The following is a 26,115-nucleotide window of genomic DNA, read 5'->3' as shown; positions in this document are numbered from 1 at the left end:
TCACCAGGAAACTGTCGTAATACAAACAACGGGTCACGTGAAAATAATTTTGCTAAATTGTAGGTATAGTAACGTGATTCTATGGGAACATTTAATGACTAAATACAACAGGTGCACTTTTAAGAAATAAACATAACCAAACGTCTATGTGCATGTGCAATTTCTAGTTAGAGCATTGACATTTATGGGTCATTTTCATCTGTACCAGGATGGAAAAGTTCCTGTGGCTGAACAGTAATCTCCTGTTTCCATTGCACTAAGATTGCCTGTAGGCACAAAACAGCAGCAACCTGCACAAACTCAGTTTATAAGTCAAGCTACCCTATTATTTCTCATGCCATGACGAGACAGTTAGACTATAGTTTAGCATGTCTGAAAAATTAGAAAGAATCTGCAACTTACAAAGAGTTCTGGGTCACCATCTGATCTGATAAGACAGCGGACAGCAGGAGAAAAATAATATGCAACTAACCAATTGTGAGTATTTTGAATAAGAATATAAATAGTTTAATAAATGTTTAAAAAACGAGGAGAAAACACTTTCCATTTTTGTTATTGTTGATATCAAAGGATATGTGTCCAGTCAAACTCCAGTAAACACTCTTAGATAATAAGTGGTTCTGCACCATTTTTAAAAGGATTAAAAATGGCTGGGTTTAGAATAACCCATTCAGAACAGTGATTGTCCAACAGATTGTGTTAGCTGTAACTCTAGACATCTAACAACAAGCTGTACAGGTTCATGTTGTCTGTATTTACAGTGACAAGTCCTCACTCCCAGGAGCATGCACAAGTTTTATTTAACTTCATCACATACAGCATTTGTTACTTTAGGGTAGTTGTGTGTACACAAGGCAAATCTGAGTTTTTGTTTGTACTTTAAAGTGTAATGATACACATGCAGGGATTTTCATTTATTCAAGTAAGCATGTTAAAATGAGTGTGATAAATATACTTGAAAAAACTTATGCTTATATTAACTTAACTGAGTGCGTTCTATGCACAACAATACTCTGATAACTACCAAAAATCAGCTTATTCAAATAATCAGACAACGCAATAAAACTGTGTTTACAAGAGATTTGAAATCATCAGATTATTCTGTGCTTTTTATGTCAAAAGGATAAACATGCATTCGCACAACACTTGCACACATTGAATAAGCTGGTAAGAACGGCAGTTAAGCTGTTTACACGCAATGCAAAACTAGGATATAGGGCAATTTGAGGGGTTTGATCAGTTTATGCCTTCATGCCCTTACCACAATAAAGGAAAACCGTTTAAGGCATGTACAAGTTCTTACATGCTGTTGGCTTACTAAGCATAATCAGTGTAAGATACAGTTACAGTCAGAAGTTTACATACACCTTAGCCAATACATTTAAACTATTCCTGACATTTAATCATAGAAAACATTCCCTGTCTTAGGTCAGTTAGGATCACCCTTTTTCCTCCAAACATAATGATGGTCATTATGGCCAAACAGTACAATTTATGTTTCATTAGACCAGAGGACATTTCTCCAAAAAGTAAGATCACTTAGAAACTGTAGTCTGGCTTTTTATGGCGGTTTTGGAGCAGTGGCTTCTTCCTTGCCAAGCAGCTTTTCCGGTTGTCAATATAGGACTCATTTTACTGTGGATATAGATACTTGTCTACATGTTTCCTCCAACATCTTCATAAGGTCCTTTGCTGTTTTTCTGGGATTGATTTGCACTTTTCACACCAAAATACATTCATCTTCAGGAGACAGAATGCAACTCCTTCCGGGATGGGTGCGTGGTCCCATGGTGTTTATACTTGCGTACTATTGTTTGTACAGATGAACGTGGTACCTTCAGGTGTTTTCAAAATGTCCTCAAGGATGAACCAGACTTGTGGAGGTCCACAATTTATTTTCTGAGGTCTTGGCTGAAGTGTATGTAAACTTCTGACTTCAACTGAATGTTAAAGGAATCAGTGGCTTAACATTAATCGTTTGATTTTGTGTTATCATTGTCATAGCACAGCAGTTTCAAATGTGGTTGTATAAAAGCACCACAACAAATAACTAAATAAAAAACAGACAAAACAAAGTGGAATATACAGAATTCAGCAACATTTTGAGTATCTTTCAAAGAATTGATGCCATTAACCTGGAAAATCAGAATCAGAAAATTAAAATCAGTTACAGAAATACTCAAACCAGCCCATCTGGCACCAAAAATCATCCAAGTGATTATCAGATCAGACAATCGTGTGACAAACAAATCATATGATCTCAGTGATTTGGACTGTGTAATGATTGTGGTGCCAGATGGGCTGGTTTGAATATTTCTGTAACTGCTGATCTCCTGGGATTTTCACACACAACAGTCTCTAGAATTTACTCCGAATGGTGACAAAACAAAAAACATCCAGTGAGGGGCAGTTCTGTGGATGGGAATACCCTGTTGATGAGAGAGGTCAACAGAGAATGGCCAGACTGGTTCGAACTGACAAAGGCTTCGGTAACTCAGATAACCGCTCTGTACAACTGTGGTGAGAAGAATGCTATTCTGAGATGCGGGTTGGTACTCTTTTGGTGGCCCGAGGAGGACCTAAACAATATTAGGCAAGTGTTTTTAATGTTGTGGCTGATTTCAAGATTGCGATGCATCATAAAATTGCAATTTGTACACAGTCCTAGTATTTTTTATGTACACAACTTTGTTTCCAGGCAGACTAATAAATAAAACAGCATGCCCTCACTCCTAAAGGTTGTATAAAGCCAGCCAATTAGATTGGAACTCACAATTTTAGACAGCCTTAAATATGTATAATACGCTCTAGATGATCAGTGAACTGAGTGTGGGCTTGCGGTCTGAGGCTGAGACTAGTTACTATGGCTCCAAACTTGCTATACACACAGAGAACATGTGGATCTGTCCTGAGCATTCAGTAGGTACAGGTGGGCAGGCTCTCTTTCACACACTCTCACCTAATCCAGCCTCTGCAGTTAGTGCAGGTTGTGTGCAGTCCTGGTGGAAACTTCAAAGCACGCCACACTCTAACAGCGACAGGAGCAGAGACAGAGCAGGTAGGCACCCTCAGCATTCTTACACTGTTTATGTATTCACCTGAAATGGCAAACATAGCTGACCTTTGAGAGGAAATAACAGTGCTGCTTATCTGTAACTCATGCAAATTATCCTACAATATTTGTTTTATTTATAAATTGTAGATGCTTTAAGGTGGTGTGTAATATTTCCAAGTTAAAATACATTCCCGTATCCCAGCTTAATATGCACAGATAATTTGACAAGTAAGCCAATTTGTAAAATGATTCCTCTGAAATTTTAAACAGTGACTATTGTGGTGCAATCAAAACATTGCTCTATTTGTTTGAGCATCCGTCGAACACGACAAAGTAACATTGACTCCAATAGCATGAGTTTGGGGGCGGGTCCAACGGGTCTGGTATCGAATGTTCTGAAACCCTGACACTGACCGCAGAGTTAATGACAAGCACCATTCCTCATCAGACATATTTGTATCAATTCAAATGTGTTTACCTTTTCCTGTGGAACAATAGCACGTTGGGGGTTTTGGATGCGGAAAAACCAGGAAGTAATCGTGTTCACAAAAACAAATTATGTGCGTGATTCAGAGGTTGAAGTTTCCCTCTAAGATTATATTTTTAATACATTGATGATTAAGTTTTGTGTATGGTTAACAAAATTACTGTTCACTCTATTACATCATTTACAATACGCTTTTGGTGCCACTCTGTGGACTTTTCACCCGGAAACTGGACTTCACACATGCTCATACATTTAACAACACTTGTTAATGTATGAGTAATGGTTCCAATTTCATTAAGCACTAACCAATTTCAGCTAAAGAACTTTCGTCCTACTGTTGCCGAATTCACTGTGAGATCAGTCTGAGGACTATGCATTTGTCTAACCAATGGCACAAGGATGGAGTGTTTGGGGAAACTTGTTTGATTTTTGCCTTTGCAGTTTTGTTATGTTAGTGGTGCAGAAATGACACATTTCATCTTTAACTTTTATATTAAGTCCGCCCTCCATCCCCTTTCTTGAACAATATGTTATTAAATTGACATGAGGTGTGGTTAGAAACCACTGTCTAAATTTCCAGTAATCCCACCCATCCCCAAAATTGAACACTATTCCTTGTTTCCTGCTTCTGTCAGACAAAGATCAGACTAGTATGTGAGCTGCGATAAAGGTATGTCTGCTAGGTTTTTGGGAAGTTAGAGGAAGGGCTGAGTCCGCATAATGGTGACACTTGAGCTGCTTTAGGGAAGACAGCCAGCCCAAAATGTAAGAGAACATGTTGTAATCGGATTTAAAAATAATAATATTAATAACACTGGACTCAAATGACCAGCAAGTGCAACAACAGATGGCTGTTGGCTATAAAAAAAAAGGGTATATTTTCCATTAATTGCAATTCATACTTAAAATATATTTCCATTTTGTATATGAATCAAAATGATCAGTTTTCAAACATAATTAGTTATGTATGTATTGAGAATTAGGAATTAATTAAAGGCAATAATGCAAGTGACTGCCATGGGCACATTTCTTGAAATGTCATAAATGCTGACAGTGCATATAACATAATGTTTACTTACGCAATTCTACAGTCAAGTATTCCAGGGACAGGGTAGAGGAACATTAAAAACTCTGTCATCGTTAAAGTGCTGCAGGCAAAGATTAACAGAGCTTAACTAACACAGTACCCATGTTAGTAATAGAGTAACACTTTAAGTTTATTGTAATACAGAAATGTCCTTACACAGACCAAGGTGATCAAATTGCTAACAAGCTATAAAGGCTTTCTCTTCCATGCAAGATTTTGTCCTAACCAGCTGCTCCACATAACAGTACTTTAAACATCAAATACTGTACATTATTATTCAATGTGATTGTGTCACATTACACATTTTAACTTTGAGTGTGGACAGAAGAATCGCTTGTCACTGGAATCTTATTGCATCAGGGCTGGTTAGTCCTCACCTCAATTCTCCAACTCTGTGGTCAACTATCCACACCATGAATTCAAAAATATTAATCTTAAAATTCACCTGTTACCTGCATGCGACATCCACCAAGATCTTTGCTCGGCATATTTAAGTATTAAAAGCTTTACATAACTTTAAACCTTTGCTAAACAGAGTGCTCCACATGAGCCGGTGTTTGAACTGGTAAAACGTTAGCTAAATAAAATGCCTTGGATTTCCTTGGAACAGAGAAACTGAAGGTCATTATCAGAAAGACAAGGCCCAGGGCAAAAATGTTCAGCTCCCCACATACAGGGTGGTTTCGTGCCAGTGAACTTTGTGTAGCTGCATAGACGTTATTTGCTTTAAATGGGCATGTAATGGTCTTGTAAAGCCCTAGGGCAGTGCAGAAAACATAGCGGAGGTAAGCTGTACTGGGACATTCAGAACATTGCCATATGTCCCAAATGAGCAGTTTATAGATATACCCTTCACCCTTCAGCTGAACATAAGTACTAGAATCAGTCTGGGGAGAGAAACTTCATTTCAGAAGACTATGTCATGTGCACTGAGTAGCTTATGTTGCAAAAACTTGTGTGCAAGTGTTTGTCTGTCTATAAAGGCATATTTTCACGCCGTTATAGACAGACAATTTTGAAAAACCTTAACTCGGCTGCATAAAACCAGACTAGATTATGCCTGCTCTGACCAACAGTACTTCAGCCTCTATATCAAAGACAGTTCTGATGCTGCTGTGGTTCTGTATAAATGATATGCAGCATCAAAGCAGCCTTAAACTTTGTTGTTGTCATGTGATAGAGCATACATTTCATTATTTATTGTTTGTGATTTGATAATAAATTTGCATTCCTTACTTGACCATTGAATGTCATTATCTGGTGCCAGTGGCCTGTGCAGTAAATGGAGGAAATGTTTATGCAAGTACATGATTTGCTATTTTGAGAAGTTGGTATTATTCTCTCCTGAACTTGACCCCAAAATAAAAACTAAATTATGTGACTATATTAACATTCTTGTGTTTCATCTAACAGCATTTTTCAGTGTATAAATGTAATGAATAAACTAAAGGCCCTGTGGCAACTCTGTCAGACAAAAACTGCTTTTATAGGATGACCCAGACTTCGGAGACACTCAAATGTAACTCTATTAGGACTTAATACATTGTAAGGCCCAGAGCTGAATAAAAATACAATAAATCACCAGGGAGTTAATTAAACTATCTGAAAAGACCATTGACCAGCATTCCTTGTGAGACACAGTTAAGGGTTTATGGACAATAATCTTAAAAATGACTGGAAGTATTGATATATAGGTATATTCATGATACAGAGAGCACTCTGTGATCCATTTCAATGCTCTAAATGTGTGTTGACACAGGTTAGAAACAGGCTATAAAACTTGTAGGTCAGTAGCCATGCTTTCAAGTTTATATATCACTTAAATAAAGGGCTCAGTTAAATTAATTCATGTTTATGGTTGGTAGTTTGGGCAAATATACATTCACCTAAATCTAAATTATACCTTCATAAATTTTAATCTGTGTGGTTGGTTACACATCCATGTGAAACGGCCATGTTGAAATGTGTGATTTATGTTATTTGCAATGCTTACAAGGCAGAACTGTGCAGAACAATCTGGGCAGGATTTTTTATTTTAAACCTCTAATGGCCAGACCCAGATCTAGTCACTTAACAAAGACTCAATTCAAACTTAGTTGTGTTGACAATTTTAGCCTAAGGTATGCTATTTATTTTAGATTATTATAAATGTAATTTTATATATTTTTTAAGAAATTTACTGTAAAATTGAAAACCTCAATTTTACCTACAGATTGAATGTTCAGCATTCATAATCTAACCAACAGCAATTGTCATCATACTATTTGCATACTTTAAATTCTGATTGGTCTTGTCTTCCTTGAATACATTAAAAGGAATATACAAGTTAAGCTCAAAGCCCAATACTTTTTCTTTAAAAAAAGTGAAAATGAAGGTTAAAATGAAAACCTTACAATGGAAGTGAATGGGACCAATCTTTGTAGGGTTTAAAGGCAGAAATGTGAAGCTTATAATATGATAATAGCACTTACATAAATGTTTCTGTTAAAACTGGAGCTGTAGAATTGTTTAAATCATAATTTTTTTACAGTCGTTTTAGGATTTACGCCATTACATTGTCATGGAAAGAAAGCTATAATATTAAAGAGAACTTTTGTAGTAAGCAATATTATCCCACTACAAACATATTAATATGAATAAGGGAGTATTTTAACCTTTACGGATTGGCCCATTTACTTCTTTAAGTGCCTCGATAATTTTATCTTTTTTTTTTTTTTAAAGAGAAGGGGCAAGTTGAACAAATATTTGTGCCGATCAACATTGTTACAAATGCTGTCAATATAGCTTAACTTTTATTTAAACAAAAGTATTCCTTTAAGAGTCGCCTTTACACTGTACAGTGACTACAGTGTGTGTCATTTATTCTTGTGCATGGCTGACTGAAAATAGATGCATGCTAGGTGTCATGCCAATGGCAAAGTGGCTCTTTTTTAGCATTTCATTGGCAATGAATAAAAGCCTAAACTTACCTAAAACGTTAACACTTTTCTTTTGCTGCATTGCAAGTGCTGTTATTTCCTTCAGAAAATACAAATCTAGGCTAGTTTGTTTAAATCTGCAAAAGACCAAATTGAGGTGTTAAGGACTGAAGCACCAATGATCATCTATAGTAAATAGTGAAAATTAAGTTTGAACAGTTGTGTTTATATAAACTAAAAGTGAATATAATATATAGACAAAACCTAAAGGCCTCTTCCCTTCTATTTGTATCCCAAAGAAGAGATAACTGGAAGGCACACTGGCTATTTCACATGATTACACAAACATTATTCCATAATTTGGAAAGCATGCACGTCTCCGTGTCCAGAAGGAAGTGAACACCAGTTCAGCCAGTAAGCGAGCAGAACTTGCAGCCCAGTTTGGCTGGGTGGGGCGCAGGGATCAGTGCAAAAGATGCTCACAGTGGTTTGGCTGTGATACATCAGTCTGCTGCCAATTCTTTTTTCCAATGGGATGCTTACAGTTTCCATTCTCTCTTCATTCGCCCTCTCTGGGTGTTGCAGTTTAGATGAGCTTCTTTAATGGTGAATGGAGAAAGTTTGGGACTCGATCCAGATAAAAGTCATTTCACATTGGGTGGCTGCCCTGGAACAGCCACCTAAACCTGCAGTAAGAAAACACCAAGCTCTTTATCATTGCGGAAACCAGCAAATGTTTGCAAAAAAAAAATTTGATATTGTTGGAATCACATTTGTCTCTGACTAAAATTTATTTTAAAAGAACAAAATCTATTTATATGATGAACTAAATGGCTTTTCACATTTCTTAGCTTTAAATTCTATGTGAAACACCATCTACAACCTATTTTACTCCCACAATCTGATGTACTTGTAAGCAAAACAGAATATTCAATGCAAAAATATTTTAGCACAGGACTTGATTGGATTGTGAAAAGTGGGCTCAACATACAAGAATGGAGCCAGTGGGTTGGGTTGAAAAGTAAGAAGTACTTATGACATATAAGTGGACCCTGTTTACACCTGGTATTAAGATGTGTATTAGGTGATTCGATCACATGTGGTCAGGCGAGATACATTGCTGTTTACACCTGGTCACACAAATGCGTCTCCCGTGACAACTAGTGTTTCGGGTTTCAGGGGAAGGTCTATGATTTTATGATGACATACATCAGTCACTATGTCAGTGTGTTACTGCATGATTATTAACCATGAAAATGTCAGAAAAGACAAGGAAAGCGTGAACAAAACTGGTGCACTGTTTCTCCGAGATGCAGTTGAACTTTAATCTAAGCAAAAACTTTACTATTCATATTGCATAATCTTCTAAAATGAAGTTTCTCTCCCCAGACTGATTCTAGTACTAATATATACAGCCGATGGGTGAAGGGTATATCCATAAAAATAGCGTTATCTGTTGGGATGTGGTCACATGCGTTTTTGACTACCTCTGTATGTAGCTTTTGTGATCCGAACACAAAACATTTTAGACCTCGTTTAGACCTGTATTTAACCCTGACTGGATCACTCGAAACTCATCATAATGCCGGTTGTAAATGGGGTCTTTGATAAAACGATACGAAACGATACGAAACGATAAAGATTACAAACTTGTTTAAATAATGGAATAATGTGCACCAATAAATCATCCATTAAGGACACCCATAAAGAAAGTAAATAGGGTACATTTTGATGTCATGCAGATGTTAATTTACAGTATTTCACTTTAAACAAATTACCAAATATGATTGTAGATTTAGGTTTGTGCATTCATAAACAATCGTTTAATTAAATAACTTTTTTGTTTACTCTTGGATGCTTCAGTAGCAACTGCAGTAGCAACAAAATTAGTGGAAGTGAGACATAACTCATCAGTCATGCTAAAAGAAAAATAGGAGAGTTACATTACACTCAGTACTTAAATTAAAAACAAACACATGAAAGTATTCCTTGGAAACCCAAACCAAACTTATCATCAGAGAATGGCCTAAGATAATCAATGGAGAGTTGAAGATATTAGTTTTCTCTCTGTACTACTGCCACACAATCCAAAGTTTCTATGAAGAATGCAAACTGGAAAGTTAACAGTGGTTTGTTGCAATGAGATTTGTATCTCCAAGCAACCAATCTTTTATGATAAATTGTTTTGACACTGGGCAGAGAGAACATAGAAAAAAAAGAAAGAAAAATTGCCAATGGTAAACCTTCCCATAATGCCATCTTAAAATAGATGCAGGAAACCAAAACGTACCAGTTAAACCAACCTCCAAAACTCAAATTAAACACATGAATGAAGTTATGACAAAGTCCACAACTAGAAATAAAAGTGTAGAATGATTTCTCTATCTGATCCCTTTTCTCTATTTTGCCTTTTTGCTGTCTCTTTCTATCATTCTGCCAGTCTGGCCCATTTGTAAGTTTCAACGCATCCAAAGCTTTCATATAGACAAGATAATTAATTGATCGGCAAAGTGGTTTATTGGAAGGTCACAGAATCCACAGACAACAATACACTTAAATTGCCTGCTTGGAAATGTGGAAAGTACACAGGTTGTGGCAACGGAAGCAGGCGTTCTTCATCACAGATAGTGTGTTCCCTTAACATTGTAAAATATTCAGTTTACATGGTGAACATTTGGATGGAGACTAGCTGGAAGTACATCCTATGATATATTGACAGGGACGCATTTAAATCAAAGATGCCAGGAATTTACGCTAAGAGATGGAACATGAAGTGCATGACATGTCATCATTTCCATTCCATGTTAAATACAGATGTCGCTATTATGGGTGGTGTGGAAAATTTCATAACTTGTGTCATGAGTGTGTTTGACAGAGACAGTGAGGGAGAGAGAGAGAATGTATGTGTGTGTAATTTGTATTATTTCCATGCAAAGTTTAGTTGTTTTGCTTTGTCATTACCTGCAAAAATCTATTTATATTGCCTCTCATTCATAAATGTAATGTGTGTTTTAAGTGGGTGTCCATAATGTATGTTTGCGCTTGTGCATTAAACTGCAAACAAATGTCGCACACCGTCATACTGAGAAGAGTAAAGTCCACGCTGAAAGTCTTAGCTCACTATTGACACTAATGATGTACAAAAACTTACAGTAACATCTACAATTACGCAGGCCATGAAGTGTCCAGACATGTTCTAGAATATCTTTGTTTGCAAACAATACTTGAAAGCTATAGGTAGTGTTTCACAACAGAAGAAATACTGTATAATGCAACAAGACTTGACCTGAGGGATGGGGGTAGGGGGGTATGTATGTGAAACCCGTTAACAGCTTTCTCACAGAACTACTGTATATTCGGCAATGTGTGTACTTGACATGCTTCCAACGTCTGTTGTAAAGGCACACTTTCTCTTCTCAGTAAGTCACTAAAATCCTCTCTATAATCTCTCTAAGACCTTTAATCAGAACACAAATATGTGGATTGTGTAATAAAATAAAAAAAAGGTCCCTGCTCTGGATCCAGGGGCATAGATTCCGGATCACTCAAATCATGACTTAAATGGCTGATTATGGCTTTATAAATACTTCTATTTCTTTCTATTAATCAGAACCTGTTATTTTATGATATCGACACACTTTTACTCAAACACATCTTTCGAAGCATATTCATTTTTAATGCTTTTATTACAGACTCAACAACATATATACATGTATTCCAATATGGATAGCTTGCACAGAAGCTCACCTATAGGGAGTTGGACTTATTGTCAGAGGACCGCGGTGCAAGTCCAGCCATTAACTCAAGCAGACACGTACAATAAATTTGCTTTTTCATTTCACTTCTGCATTTTAAAGATTTAGATTTAGTTATTGATAAGGTAAGGATATCTTTTTTAAATGTCTCATTTATATTTTAAAACCAAGGTTTTAGGTAAAAATATATCTTAAATTCACCTTAAAACCGAGTCTAAATACTTGCTTTTGGCGCCCCCAGCTGAACATCTCACTGAAACCCTGCAGCCAAAAGTAATATACAGCACGTCAATTTTGAATTGCAAAAATGTTGTCATGTTCACGTGAATTTCATGAGACCAGTCTGGTTAAGTCATAAACATGAAATAGCTAAACCACTGACCGCAACCCTTTTCTCGTTCCACACATGACCACCCTGCCTTAAAACAGCCTTAATGTTGGCACCCTTGGCACTTATGAGTATGACCAAGGGACAAAGTATGGTGGTGTTTACAAAATATGTTCTCATAAATGTTTTCAATTCCTATATTTCGCAACAATGCACAAAATAAAATACCACATTCTGACTTCCTTCTTACATCAACAAAAACAACCAAATCAAGACACATTTTTAAGATAATATGATAGGATGTTTACTGTTACATCATGCAAACAAAAAAAATCCAACCTACCACATTATTAGGCCACTTAAAAAATACGTTTCTCTGCAAAAGGTGAACCTTATTAAATTTATGGCACACTCATAAACTTTCTGTAACGACCCTGGAAAAACATGGATTTCTCCTTCTCCATTTAATCCCACCATAAGAGTTCCTGTCACATGCAAATTTTAAAAAATAAAAAAAATAAGTAGTTCACCAGGTGCACCAAGCAACCACCATATCATGTTTTTGTAACTATTTTGTGTTAACATTGTAACCCTTATCCTGTATGCTTGTGGTAAAGGAACTTGGAATCTGGAAATCTGCCAATGGTAGGGCTGCACGATTATGAAAAAAAATCATAATTGACGATTATTCCCCTTGACATTGTAATTGCAATCAATTTAGAGATCACTAGAATTTAGGTCAAAAAGATTATCGCAATTAATCACATTTTTTGTAGTTAATTGCAATTAATCACATTTTTTGTAGTTAATGGCGATTAATTGCATTTTTTGAAAATCCTGAAATGTATCACCATATATATTTCCTGTCAAATTGCATTTATTTCCATCTTAGGAAAGAAAACAAAACAATATGTAACAAAAATATGCTTTATTAACATTTTAAAAACAAGCCTTCCACAATTTAAAGATAGAAATGCACTAAAATATCACATATCCCAGTAACTTTAAATGTCTAAAATGAGAGGTTGACTTATTGAAAGAAATAGTCCCCATAGGTTGAGTATTCATTCCATTTGTCTATATTCATAATTTTACATTTAAAATATTAATCTCATAGCATTATTTATGCATTTGCAAATGTTGTGTAAATGCATTTATTTATGCACTGAGAAAATACATCTAATTGCCACTTCAGATGAAGCTTCTGTGCCACCTTTGCTGTGTATAGATGGCTTTAGTCCACATAGGTTTAGTTGCAAAGTTAAATCTCTTAAACACTCCTCCTCCACAATATTAATCTGCCGGTAGACTGTGACTATCCGTTTCCAACAGCATTCGTGAAGTTGCGTTCAAGATTTGCGTCAGAGCATCAACATTAGCATCCAGTGCTGCTTTGAGCTCCACGGGAAAAGCGGAGTAATAGTTAAGACTTGCTGTGCTTCAGTGGTAATTAAAATGTGCTGAAAATGCTTGATTTCTATCACAAGTCCCATCTGGATTCTGGAGTTTTGTGCATCAAATAATAGCGCTAAGAGGTCTATGGAGGCAAAGGCGTGGCCGAGCATTCATCTGGGGAGAGAGGAAGCGGTAATGGTTTTCACCTGAGATGAATTGTTGGTAATGGCATAAAAAAACGAAGCTGTTATTCAAAATACAAAATTCTGTTATACACAAATGTGAGCAATTTGTTTGTGATTTGTCTTCAATGCTCACCTGCTGCAAAAACACACATTAAATAGAAAATTAAAAAAATGTTTTTTTACACAACTGGACTGCTACAATTGACACTTTTCTCGATTAGTTACTTGAGGCAGCTGTAATTGCAATCTCTATTATTTATGTGATTAATTGTGCAGCTCTAGCCAATGGCATCATTCAAATGTCAGTCTGTCAATATACTTCAGGGTTAGTTCAAGCAATACATTTAAATTCTGTCCTTAATTACTCAACCTCTCATTGTTCAAAACCTGTATGACTTTCGTCCATGAAACAAAATAAGAGATGTTTGGCAGAGTGCTAGCCTCAGTCACCATTTACTTTCATTGCTTTCCATACAGAGTCATACAGGATTGGAACAACATGACAGTAAATAAATTATGACAGAATTTTCTTTTTTGGGTGAACTATCCCTTTAACTATCTCAGTTAATGTCAGTACAATGTAATGGCTACCTGTAAATCTGAATGTACATTCTTCTTATCCATAGACTGAGGAAGCATGAACTCAGACATGGTGCAGTACTCCGGAGTAAAGTGCAGTGATGACATACCTAGTGTGCTCACTGATGATAGCTACTACACAAAGAAGAAGCGATATGTGAGAAAAGATGGGAGATGTAACATGGTGGTGCGCCATGTTCCAGAGCAGTGGCTCCTCTGGGTCACTGACATCTTCACAACCCTGGTGGAGATCCGCTGGAGGGTCATGTTCTTGACATTTGCCCTCTCCTACATCTTATCATGGCTCCTTTTTGGAATTTTGTTCTGGATCATTGCTCTCACCCATGGCGATATGAAAGAGCCCACCAATGAGCCATGTATGTATGAGGTGCGAAGCTTTACGGCAGCATTCCTTTTCTCATTAGAGACCCAGACAACCATTGGTTATGGTTTTCGTGGCATGTCCGAAAACTGCATGATCGCCATAATTTTTGTTACTATCCAAGATGTCATCAGTGTCTTCATTGATACTTTTGTCATTGGTGTAGCAGTTGCCAAGATGGCATCTGCCCGGAAGAGAGCCCAAACGGTCGGATTCAGCAAATGTGCCGTGATCAGCTTACGTGACGGCCACCTATGCCTGTCATGGCGGGTGGTAGACTTTCGAAAAAACCACATGGTGGAAGGGACAGCTTATGCACAGCTGGTCCAGCACATGGCCCATGCCTGTGGGAAAATTGACATTTCATACAAAGATCTCATCATTGAAGAAAGCAACATCATCCTGGCCACCCCTACAACCATAGTTCATAAGATCAGCCCCGACAGTCCTCTGTACAAGGTGAGCTTGCAGGACTTGAGGAAGGAGAACTTCGAGCTTGTCATGTCTTTCACCTACACGGACGACTGCACAGGCATCCTCCACCAGTCACACACATCCTACACCCCAAGTGAGATTCTGTGGGGCCAGCACTTTCAAGAGATGATAAGGGTCACCCGCAAGAACTACAGAGTGGACTACGCCCTGTTCAACCACACAGTTAAAGTCCTGGTCCCAGAATTAAGCGCAGAGAATTATGACCTAAAGAAGTGCTCTCCACAGCCAAAACACAAACCACTACACATTAGTTCTCCAACAGCAGCTGTGGAGTTGGTTAATTGGAATGGTCTCGATGCCGAAAAAGCCTCTACCAGCAGTGCCGTCCAAGAGTACAAGCTATAACAGTGGGCCAGATACATAATGACTCTATAGCACTTTGAAATGAGGCTTCCTTATAGGCTTCAGTAGTATAAGCAATACTGCACTAAAGTAGTTCAGCCAAAAATGAAACTTCAAGCAGGATCTCAAGAAGTTTTGTCACTGTAGCAACATTTTTGCAAAATTATATTATGTGACTCCTTACACGTATCGTGGCAGTTCTGAGGTGAAGTGTCCACTGAGTTGTGCTAAAAGAGAGCATATTCTTCGTGGCTCGTACACTAGTCTTTTTCATCACAAGTGCAATGCTCTATCAGTTGAGCTACTGCGCAATTTGATCGCAAGTGATTGTAAATGTAGTTGGTTATGCACAGCAAAATTTCAAATGTTTTGCCTTACAGGTCATGCACTATAGTAAAATTGTTTAGATGTCATAAGGCTTTGGTGTTTCTGAACTGATAAACTGCTCTTTTATTCATGATTTCAGTGAAACCGAATAAAACACATGTTGTTCTAGCATCTCTAATTTCAATTTAGCCAGGAAACTACTGTGATGCGTACAAGATGAGTAAATGATGGCAGAAATGTCAATTTTAGGTGAACTAAAATATCCCTTTAGGACTTGGTGTTGAAAATAAGTAGGACAATCTAACAGAGATCTATAGGCCCATCTAATATACATGGAACTGGAAGATCACGTTAAAGCCCTGTAGGTACTTTGGCTTTGATGAGATTACTATTCAGAGCACAACATTTTAAAATGATTTGGTCATTCTAAACTCAACAAAACTTTTGGTTGTGTTTGAATAACAGAGTATTAGGTTGTTTGATTTATGAAGATTTTATTTCTAAGGTATATCAGCTGTATATGTGTGCACCATCTAGCAGTCTTGCATAAACCTAGAATCTCTTTGTATAAAATGTTCAATCACAAACACTTGCTCTTGAAGATCAAAGAGGTGCTAAAACTGTGATGTGAATTGCAGATTCTTCCTCTATAACCTTAAAGGTTCTTTGATATACAGATAAGTAAAAAAAAGACCTCCTTGATTAAATTATGACCCAACAGGACTACGCCCTGTTTAACCACACAGTTAAAAGTCCTGGTCCCAGAATTAAGTGCAGAGGAGTATGACCTAAAGAAGTGCTCTACACAGCCAAAACACAAACCACTACACATTAGTTCTCCAACAGCAGCTGTGGAGTTGGTTAATTGGAATGGTCTCGATGCCGAAAAAGCCTCTACCAGCAGAGTGGTCCAAGAGTACAAGCTATAACAATGGGCCAGATACATAATAACTCTATAGCACTTTCAAATGGGGCTTCCTTATAGGCATAAGTAGTATTAGTAATACTGCACTAAAGTAGATCAGCCAAAAATGTATCTTCAAGCAGGATACTCCTTACACGTTTCGCGCCAGTTCCGAGGTGAAGAGTCCACTGAGCTGCGCTAAAAGCGAGTAAAATTCTCATTCAAACAAATGTGTTTTTTAATGTTAATACTCTATCGAGTTTTAAATCAATAAAACCTCCCTCCTTACCTTAAACCAAACCGACAGTGTCATAATAAGCAAAAGTGACATGGAACGCAATTGCCGTAGCAACCGCAACATTTTGTGATGCTTCTATGACACTTTTGGCTCACGTCAACTCACATGTTCTTCCGGACTCATACCCTGGTCTTTTGCATCACAAGTGGAATGCTCTATTAGTTGCACTACTGTGCAATTTGATCGCAAGTGATAATGCGTTTAAATGTAGTTGGTTATGCAATGCAAAATGTATAATGTTTTGCCTTATCTGTCATGCACTATAGTAAAAGTATTTAGATGTCATAAGGCTTAAGTGTTTCTGAACTGATAAACTGCTCTTTTATTCATGATTTCAGTGAAAGGGTATAAAATACATGTTGTTCTAGCATCTCTAATTTTAACTTCACCAGGAAACTACTGTGATACGTACAAGATGAGTAAACGATGGCAGAATTCTCAATTTTAAGTGAACTAAAGAACCCTTTAAGAATTGGTGTTGTAAATAAGAAGGACCATCTTAAAGAGATCTATAGGCCCATCTAATATAGATTGTATCCTGGAGTAGTACAGGAAAATCACGCTAAAGCCCTGTAGGTACTCTGGCTTTGATTAGATTACTATTCAGAGCACAACATTTTAAAATGATCTGGTAATTCTAAACTCAACAAAACTTTTGGTTGAGTTTGAATAACAAGAGTATTAGGTTCTGTTTGATTTATGAAGTATTTTATTTCTAAGGTATATCAGTTGTATATGTGTGCACCATCTAGCAGTCTTGCATAAACCTAGAATCTCTTTGCATAAAATGTTCAATCACAAACACTTGCTCTTGAAGATCGTAGACATTCTAAAACGTTGATTTGAATTGCAGACTCTTCCTCTATAACCTTAAAGGTTATTTGATATCCAATGATGTAAAAAAAAGACCTCCTTGATTAAATTATGACCCAAACCCTTGACCAACATAAGAGGCTATGGATCAATTATAATGATCAACAGTGAGATTAACCTGACCAAACTGTGGTCCGTCAGTCTCTTTTGAATCAGTTGAGGAAGCCCAGAACATTGATCCACCTTGTTCTGCAAAGTGGTTAATCTTTCTTTACAAAAAACTAATAAAATATTTTTAATATTCAATGTTTACATAGCATGCAACAAGCTCCCTAAGGAGAATCTAATGGGTGATATCGGAAACATTTCACCAACAATGGCAATAAATTATCATTTCGTTCTTGAATTACCCTGTACTGTATAGTTTATTCCTACAGAAAGACCCTCTTGAGACCTAGCAAGCTTTTTTAACTTCCTTATACTGTTTAGTGCAGGGTTTTTCTTTTTTTTTCCCCTTATTTTTTATTTATTAATTAATTAAATAATTTATTTGAGTAAAAATATATTATTGGGTACTTGATGCATAACAAGTTCACAAGGTTATTGATTTATTTTTTTTACTCAAAATCAAGACTGCAGTGTAGGAATTAAAACAATTTTAAAAGTACAAATATTGATCTTGTAGTCTCTCAATTAATATGAAACCACATCTAATAATAAATAAACCCACATGCATAATAATCATAATTAGCTAAATGCTTTTTAAATTGCAAGGAATAGGGCATGCACTGTAAATGTTATAAAATTATTTGTCAACTAGCCTGTTATAGCATTTCAAGCTTGTTAAATCATACATTAATGTGACCATATTGGACACATCCCCAAACATTTGGCATAACAGGCAAGCCCAGGATGTTTTCCTTGAAATGCACCAGGACTTAAAACAGTGGCATTTATGGTCTAAGTGGTTTAAAAAAAAAAAAAAGAAAAAAAAAAAAACATATGTTCACTAGAGTGAATTAAACTGAATTACTGAGTCTTGGTAGCTTTATCCTAGGAAAGTGAAGTCTCCAGCCCTCCACCTTGTGGTTGGATGCAGCGCTATCCAAGCATCACCTCAAATTAGGCTGAAAGGTAAACAGAGGACAGACAGCTCACACACCACGTTCACCTATAAATAGACTGTATTATTTATAGAAATGAACAAGAAAGTAACTAAAATAAGCTCACTGAAACAGCTTCACAAATAAAACTATAGCACGGCTCATTACTTATGATAGGTAATCAATGTGTGACACGCAGCAGCCGGGAAAGGCAAAGGCCTTTACTGCTGGGTTTTCATTGGACCACTTATAAAGAGAAGGGGAAACATTCCTCTGATTGAACAATAAATGATCATTAATTTATTTCACAATGGACTTGTATTAGTAATTCAGAACAATACAATGCATGGTCATAATATAGAATTAAATGTTGAAGATAAACAAAGACCTAAGACTTAGAAAAAAAGTGTTCAAGTTTGTGCTATTACTGGAAAATGTATTATTTATAATTACATGTTTATATATTTGTTGATTATTTTTCATAATGACCAGATGATCCTGGAAAAAAAAACTTTACAATTGCATAATCTAGACTAAAGACCATCATTTAATTTAATTAAATAAAAGCCACAATACACGGCCAATGGTGTAACTAAATATTCAATATTGGCAAGGTGACCATATGTTAATGTTTAAAGGGATAGTTGACTTAAAATGTAAAAATAAAAAAATAAAAAAGAGAGAGAGAGAGAGAGAGAGAGAGAGAGAGAGAGAGAGAGAGAGAGAGAGAGAGAGAGAGATGTTAATCTCAGTCACCATTTACTTGTATTGCATCTTTTTTCCGTAAAATGAAAGTGAATGGTGACTGAGGCTAATTCTGCTTAACACCGTCTTTTGTGTCCGACGTATGCAAGAAAGTCATACAGGTTTAGAACAGCATAAAGGTGAGTACACGATGACAGATTTTTCATTTTTGAGTGAACTATCCTTTTAAAGCACTGTAACTATCAATCAGTCAGTCAAAAAAAACATGTAAACATGAAGATACACCAACATAATAAGCACATTTCTGAAGCTTTATACAGCATATTATGTAATGGGGGGAAACCTGTATGAAGATATTATACTTGTAACGATGTGTTTGGATTCAAATTAATTATTATCAACAACATGTAAATGACACATATACTCAGTCCTCAATGATATGTTTATAATCAAAGGAAAAGTACGATATAAGCACGTACCAAACTGCAAAAACCTACGTAAAATCGTGAATTGCCAATTTATTTACTTGTCTGTGTATTACCCAATGGATTTACTTGAAAACTAGACAGATTTCTCATCTTTTAATCTCACCTGAGCTTTTCTCTTTCACTTGCTCTCCAGCCTGAGCAACATAGCTTTATCCGCGCGTCAAACTCACCCTCTCACCGGATTGGTCGGTTTCAATGGAGTGGGCGTGTCTAACCGGTACTTGTTATTTAAATGGCTTTGAAGCCTAGTGGAAACAGCACACGAGTTTACCGCACGTTACATACAAGGAGAAACGTGGAGATTTCTGTTCTAATCTTTGAATATTTCAAGACCATACGCGGAGAGAACAACATCAATGAGAAAAATATTGTGGATAGTAAAACAATTCGTGGGATATACATATGAGAACAGTTTCTTCATTTACAAATGACTTGGTAAGGTCCACATTACTAACATTTTATAAATTATTACAATATATGCATTTTATGATTTTGTGTAACAGTAAATAAACGCACTGTATATGCTATATGAAGTGTCTTTTATTATATACATGTTTTTGTTAGTTTTGAGAATGCTAAAGGCAATTAAGGCAAGTGTATTTATAAAGTACATTTCATATTTACACAATGGTCATACAAACTGCTTTACATAAACATAAAGAGAAAAAAGTACATTTTAAACAATTTGAGAACAAGTAATTAAAAAATTATAAAATGAGAGAAAAAAAAAGTACATTTTAAATAATTTGAGAACAAATTATTTAAAAAAAAAAAAAAGATTAAAAGAGAGAAATAAAGTTTTAATTTAAAAATTTATTAATTAATAAAAAGGAAATAATAAAATACATACATGTAAAGTGCAGCAAAATGCTCAGTCAGTAAATGCACAGGTAAACAGGTGTGTGTGTGTGTAGTCTGCACTTGAATGTGGCTACTGTCCAATGAAAAGTTCATTAAAGTTTAGTTCTGGCCTTTAGAAACACATCATTCAGTGAGAGCTGTCATCAATATTTGCATTTTTTTCATCTGAAGTTAAAGATCTGTTCCAACAAATATAAAAAAGTGACATGATATCTAGGGTATCACCACACCTCAAATAAATGGAGAAAAAAAGAATGAAATAAGTAATGGGGGGGAGGGGGTAGATTAAGGGAATGTCTTTGTCCTCCCTCGCACCTGTTGACTCCATATGCCCCAGAATAGCATGACAGATATTGCTTACAAAAAGTAACATATGGGGTTTGTTGTTGCATTATGCATATTGTTGCATATAGCACACAACGTTTATTCTTGTATATTGTTGTTTTTATAGTCTGCTTTACTGGACTGTACTAAGTGTGTACTATTGGTCTATTTGGGGCACAGCTGCGCTCGGCAGTTGTCAGGACTCCAGCGTCAGAAGGCTGACAGACGCACAGACCTCTATTCTGCCTTAAAACACCCACTGACTTTAAATTGGCAGCTAAATTGAGGCTTAATTTGTTTTTCAGGACTATGCACACCACATAATGTTAACAACAATAAAAAGGCAATAGGAATTTCCCTAAAGTATGCAAGCCAGTGGAGATATTTTAGGAATATTAATCTAACTAGATCACCAAAAAGAATGTAGACTTTATGTAACATTTTCCATTGGTCCTTACTGTTCCACGCCATCAAAATAAACATCTCTCCTGGATATAAACACTGTCATATTACGTTTCATGTAAGAAATAATGCAATCTATCAACCTGCTCCTGATCTGAATGTCTGAGAGACCACATGTGAAAACAGTCTTTAGGAAATGGTGAATTGATGCTGAATAGAATCTGAGCAAGCCAGAGACCAAAAGAAATAAACCGCTTGCTTTTGTTCGAGATGGCAGAATTCAATAAGGAGAAAATAAAACCTCAAGAATTACAAACTGAATACAAACTTCATAAACTACTTTGATTCAGTCATTCACTTTTTATTTTACTTGCTCCTTTTACTCCTTTTGAATGGCATGCATCTACTAAATAATATAAAAAAGGGCCCTTCTTTTCAGTTATGATCGTCAGGAACATTGAATAGGAGCTTTGAGTCGTGTTTTAACCCTCCCCAAGGAATTGTCACAGGGCTATCAGTATACTGCTGTGAGAGAAGATGAGATCCCAAAGGACAAGGTCTGAAGTCAACAATACTTGTTTCAGTCCCTGTTCTGCACCCTCCAGAAAACTGATCTTTGCTTGTTATATTTACTTTTGCTGACGTTTAAGCAATAGATCAGTATGTTATGTGCTTCGAGACACTCTTTTAGTAGGTCAGGCACAAGATTGCATTTGATCAGAATGTCTGATCAGTTTTACCTGGAATATTTGCGAGGACATCCCCGCAAGACTAAAAGTCTTTTAACATTTAAAGTAGCTTCACTACAACATTTTAAAGAAGCTACAGGTGTGAAAGATTTCAGGGCTCAAGAGACAGACTAAGCATGACTGAGAACAATGTTCCATCTACCCATACTCCGATTAGCATGGTATGTGAAAACGGGTTTTATTAATGGTTCAGTGGGCAATAATAAGCTCTGCACATGAAAAGACTGGTTGGCATGGCATTAATAAGTGAATACTGTATAATGGCACTGTCGGGTACTGAAGAATGCCATTATACAGTATTCAAGATAGTTATAAATTGTGTAGTGACAAACTGACAATTATGTCCAATATAAGCTAAAAAAAAAAATGGTGCAGTGATAGAAATTATAATATGATATAAAATAAGGACATATGATGTCATTTTGCATTTCTACAAGATCCAATAGAGTTCCTCTAAAGACAAATTATGTCTTGACATCACCATACAGCAAACAAAAAATAATTGATGCTTATACATTGATACTTCACCATTTAGTTTGCAGCCTCACTTTATGATTTGAAGAAATCAGACTTGGGTTAAGGTCTGTTTTGTTTTTTCATTTTGAGTGAAGCTTTGTTGGATCATGCTGCTGTTATTGTTACTACTGCTACTTTTATTGTTATTGGATTAACGTGCAAGGACAATTATAAGTAAGCCATTCTTAGATTGATTCCCCTCGAAAAGTTAAAACCCCTGGCTCTGTGGCACTATCGAAATATTGCTCCATTTGTTTGAGCATTTCGACAAGCCCAACATATCAACATTGGCTCAACCAATGACGTGAGTTTGGGGTTGGAATTTCTTTTTGGTCGACCAATGGAAGACAACCAGTGGAATTCCATTAGTTGATACTTGTGGGGCAGAAATTCTGTACTTCACTTTTAACTCTTGATTAAACTATAGTGAGGATGTTGTGTTTTTGAGGATTTTGTAAATTAACACTAACTGTTCTATCTTGTTCCTGATAGACATTTGATTGATGAAACCACCAGAGCAGATGAAAAAGAAGTGACCACCTCATCTCTGGGCCGTCAGACCTTTTTGTCAATCAAAAGGTCCAACTGGAGCAACGAGACGCCTCCTGCGTCTGGCTCTGAACAACCCCACCATTTCCTGCTTGTGTTGGTTTCCGTGAGTGTTTCAAAACTGTTTCTCCAACGCTTTTTCCAGAAACTCAGACTGTTTTCCAAAGCAGAAACCGCACAGACCTCCCAGACTGAGGTGATGGGAAGTGTGCGGGCCAACCGCTACAGCATTGTGTCATCAGAGGAGGACGGCATGAAGTTGGCCACTGCTGCGGTGCCAAATGGGTATGGTAATGGGAAGAGCAAGGTGCACACCCGTCACCAGACCCAGAGCAGGTTTGTCAAGAAAGACGGACACTGCAATGTGCAGTTCATCAACGTCAGTGAGAAAAGCCAGCGCTACCTGGCCGACATCTTCACCACGTGTGTGGACATTCGTTGGAGATGGATGTTTGTCATCTTCTGCTTGGCCTTCCTGCTGTCATGGCTATTTTTTGGATGTATCTTCTGGCTGGTCGCCATATTCCACGGAGATCTGGAAAATGGAAGTCCTAAGTGCGTTTCGAACGTAGGAACTTTCACGGCTGCGTTTCTCTTCTCCATTGAGACGCAAACCACTATCGGCTATGGCTATCGCTATGTTACAGACGAGTGTCCCATCGCAGTGTTCATGGTGGTTTTTCAGAGCATTGTAGGCTGCATCATTGATGCCTTCATCATCGGTGCTGTTATGGCAAAGATGGCAAAGCCCAAGAAGAGGAATGAAACGTTGGTCTTCAGCCACAACGCTACAGTGGCCATGAGGGACAGTAAGCTATGCCTGATGTGGAGGGTGGGAAACTTGCGCAAGAGTCACCTAGTAGAGGCCCACGTTCGGGCTCAACTCCTTCGATCTCGCACCACAGCTGAGGGCGAGTTCATCCCTCTAGACCAAATGGACATTGATGTGGGCTTTGACAGTGGCATTGATCGCATCTTCCTGGTGTCACCCATCACTATTGTCCATGAGATCGATGAGGACAGTCCTTTCTATGACATGAGTAAACAAGAAATGGAAAACTCTGACTTTGAAATTGTAGTGATCTTGGAGGGTATGGTGGAGGCCACGGCCATGACCACCCAGTGCCGTAGCTCCTACATGGCCAGTGAGATCCTGTGGGGTCACCGCTTTGAGCCTGTCCTCTTTGAGGAGAAAAACTATTACAAAGTAGACTACTCTCGCTTTCACAAGACCTATGAAGTGCCCAGCACCCCCCTGTGCAGTGCTAGGGACCTTGCTGAGAAAAAATATATTCTGTCCACCTCAAATTCTTTTTGCTATGAGAACGAGGTGTCACTTTCAAACAAAGAGGACAAAGAGGAAGGGAACGGGGATAGCCTGGGGCCTGGAGGAACAAACACAGACACTTGCTCAGACTCTGAACACAGCCAGGCCACCATTCCACTAGAACCGCGGCCGCTGAGGCGAGAGTCCGAAATATGACTTTGCAAAAGTCACGTAAAGGTTTAACAGACACCTCATCAAACAAGCACTTTGAGCTGAACTGAGCCCTTCGGCAATGCAGACTCAAGCTAATCGTACAGTTGCAAGGTGGAATCGACAGAAAAAACTGTACAAGAGTGTTCTTAAGAATATGCAGGGTTATATAAAACAGCATAGAGGCACTGCACAGCTAATGAAGAATGCACATCAAGGGGAAGAGAGGGTTACCCAAATAGGCTACCTTTTAGACCGTTGCTTCTAAACGTCATGAAGCAGAAAGGATGTAACTCATAGGCAAAACTTGAAAATGAGCAAGCATGTGTCCCTGTGCATTTGTCCAATTCAGTGCCAGAATGATTTCGAGCTTAGAAACATATTTTAAAACATTTTAAGTCATTCACATATTCTGCTACAAAAGTTGATTTGATGTCTGCATTGAAAATGTACATGTACCCAGTCCTGTCCATTTCAGTTGGGCAGTTTTAATAGTAGCAAACAGGAAAAATACACGAATGCTTAATATTTACAATATGAAAATCTGCAAAAAAACAAACATTAGAATTTAAAAGCAATAACTCGCCACCTTTGGCACAGAAGGACTACAAATTAGAAATGTACAGTGTTAGTCAATGTTTTAAGTATAATGAAAAGGACATAAAAGTTCTGTTTCCACTGTGTAGTAAATTATTCCATCATCCCCTTTATTCCTTTTCTGTTTGAGTCTGCTTGACTTAGTCTGTGCATGCTGTTTGCTTCAGGATATCTGAAGGCATGCTTTTATGAATCTGGGGAGAAATGCACAGGAACATGCCTGTTTATTGCAATAGATCGGACAGGGTCTTTAGATCAGTATCAGAGTGAGACATCACAGTCATCGTGTCCGCAGGGGCAAAAAGAGTTAATGTGTTAATGAATGTCTTTTTACAAGTGCTGCTAAGTTGCATATTATATAGAGTTTTAGATGAAAACCAAAAAGAGTATTCAAAATTATTTTTCATAAAGAATGGACATGGGACAGTTGACAAGTCAAAACATGGAATAATATATATATATATATATATATATATATATATATATATATATATATATATATATACACACATGTATATGTAAGTGAAAATAATTGTTTTGTTTGCTTACGTACATGTATGGTTTATTTTACCAGATATTTTCTTATTCAAAGCCAAATGTGTAGGACAAAGACAGAATAACAAAGCCCACTGAAAATAAGATGGCTACAGGTTAGCCTAACTCATTTTCAAACCACTGAACCCTTATTTTCTTCTCATATTTTCAGTGTTACTGTAGTGTAGAGCTACATAAGTGTTTGGGTTGGAAAATGTTGCTAGGAAACCTTTAAATTTAAGGTTATGTTTGCATGAATTACATACTGTATATTTTCATTTTCAAGCTGTGTGATTGTATAATGGTCAAATGGTTTGGGTTTATAGACATTTTGTTTTATTTAAAAGAAGAACAGAAAGCAGTTCACTCTCCCTTCTGACTCTAAACCTCTCTAATTATTCATTATTTCCCAATCAACTCTAACCTCTTGTCTTGCCTGGCAAACTGCAATACAACCCAA

At 37.0% G+C, this 26,115-nt stretch overlaps 2 protein-coding genes across 4 annotated transcripts; both read left to right on the top strand.

Annotated features, from left to right (window-relative positions):
- Positions 1-341: 341 nt before the first annotated feature.
- Positions 342-15,725, top strand: LOC127627262 (inward rectifier potassium channel 16-like). Of its 2 annotated transcripts, none has more exons than XM_052103606.1 (2): positions 342-477; positions 13,837-15,725. In XM_052103606.1, exon 2 carries the CDS (start codon positions 13,848-13,850, stop codon positions 15,009-15,011), a length of 1,164 nt encoding a protein of 387 aa, XP_051959566.1. In that variant the 5' UTR covers positions 342-477; positions 13,837-13,847; the 3' UTR covers positions 15,012-15,725. The 2 variants fall into 2 exon arrangements, with proteins under 2 accessions (XP_051959566.1, XP_051959565.1); XM_052103605.1 differs by lacking the exon at positions 342-477 and adding an exon at positions 2,918-3,058.
- Positions 3,006-25,608, top strand: LOC127627259 (inward rectifier potassium channel 2-like). Of its 2 annotated transcripts, none has more exons than XM_052103599.1 (2): positions 3,006-3,058; positions 22,991-25,608. In XM_052103599.1, the coding sequence occupies exon 2, from the start codon at positions 23,247-23,249 to the stop codon at positions 24,528-24,530; it is 1,284 nt and encodes a 427-aa protein (XP_051959559.1). In that variant the 5' UTR covers positions 3,006-3,058; positions 22,991-23,246; the 3' UTR covers positions 24,531-25,608. The 2 variants fall into 2 exon arrangements, with proteins under 2 accessions (XP_051959559.1, XP_051959558.1); XM_052103598.1 differs by lacking the exon at positions 3,006-3,058 and adding an exon at positions 19,338-20,081.
- The last annotated feature ends 507 nt before the right edge of the window (positions 25,609-26,115 follow it).

Source organism: Xyrauchen texanus, chromosome 33 (genome assembly GCF_025860055.1).
Source record: "Xyrauchen texanus isolate HMW12.3.18 chromosome 33, RBS_HiC_50CHRs, whole genome shotgun sequence".
Taxonomy (NCBI): Eukaryota; Metazoa; Chordata; class Actinopteri; order Cypriniformes; family Catostomidae; genus Xyrauchen; species Xyrauchen texanus.
The sequence above is the reverse complement of the archived record's forward strand: the minus strand, read 5'-3'. Positions and strand labels throughout refer to the sequence as shown.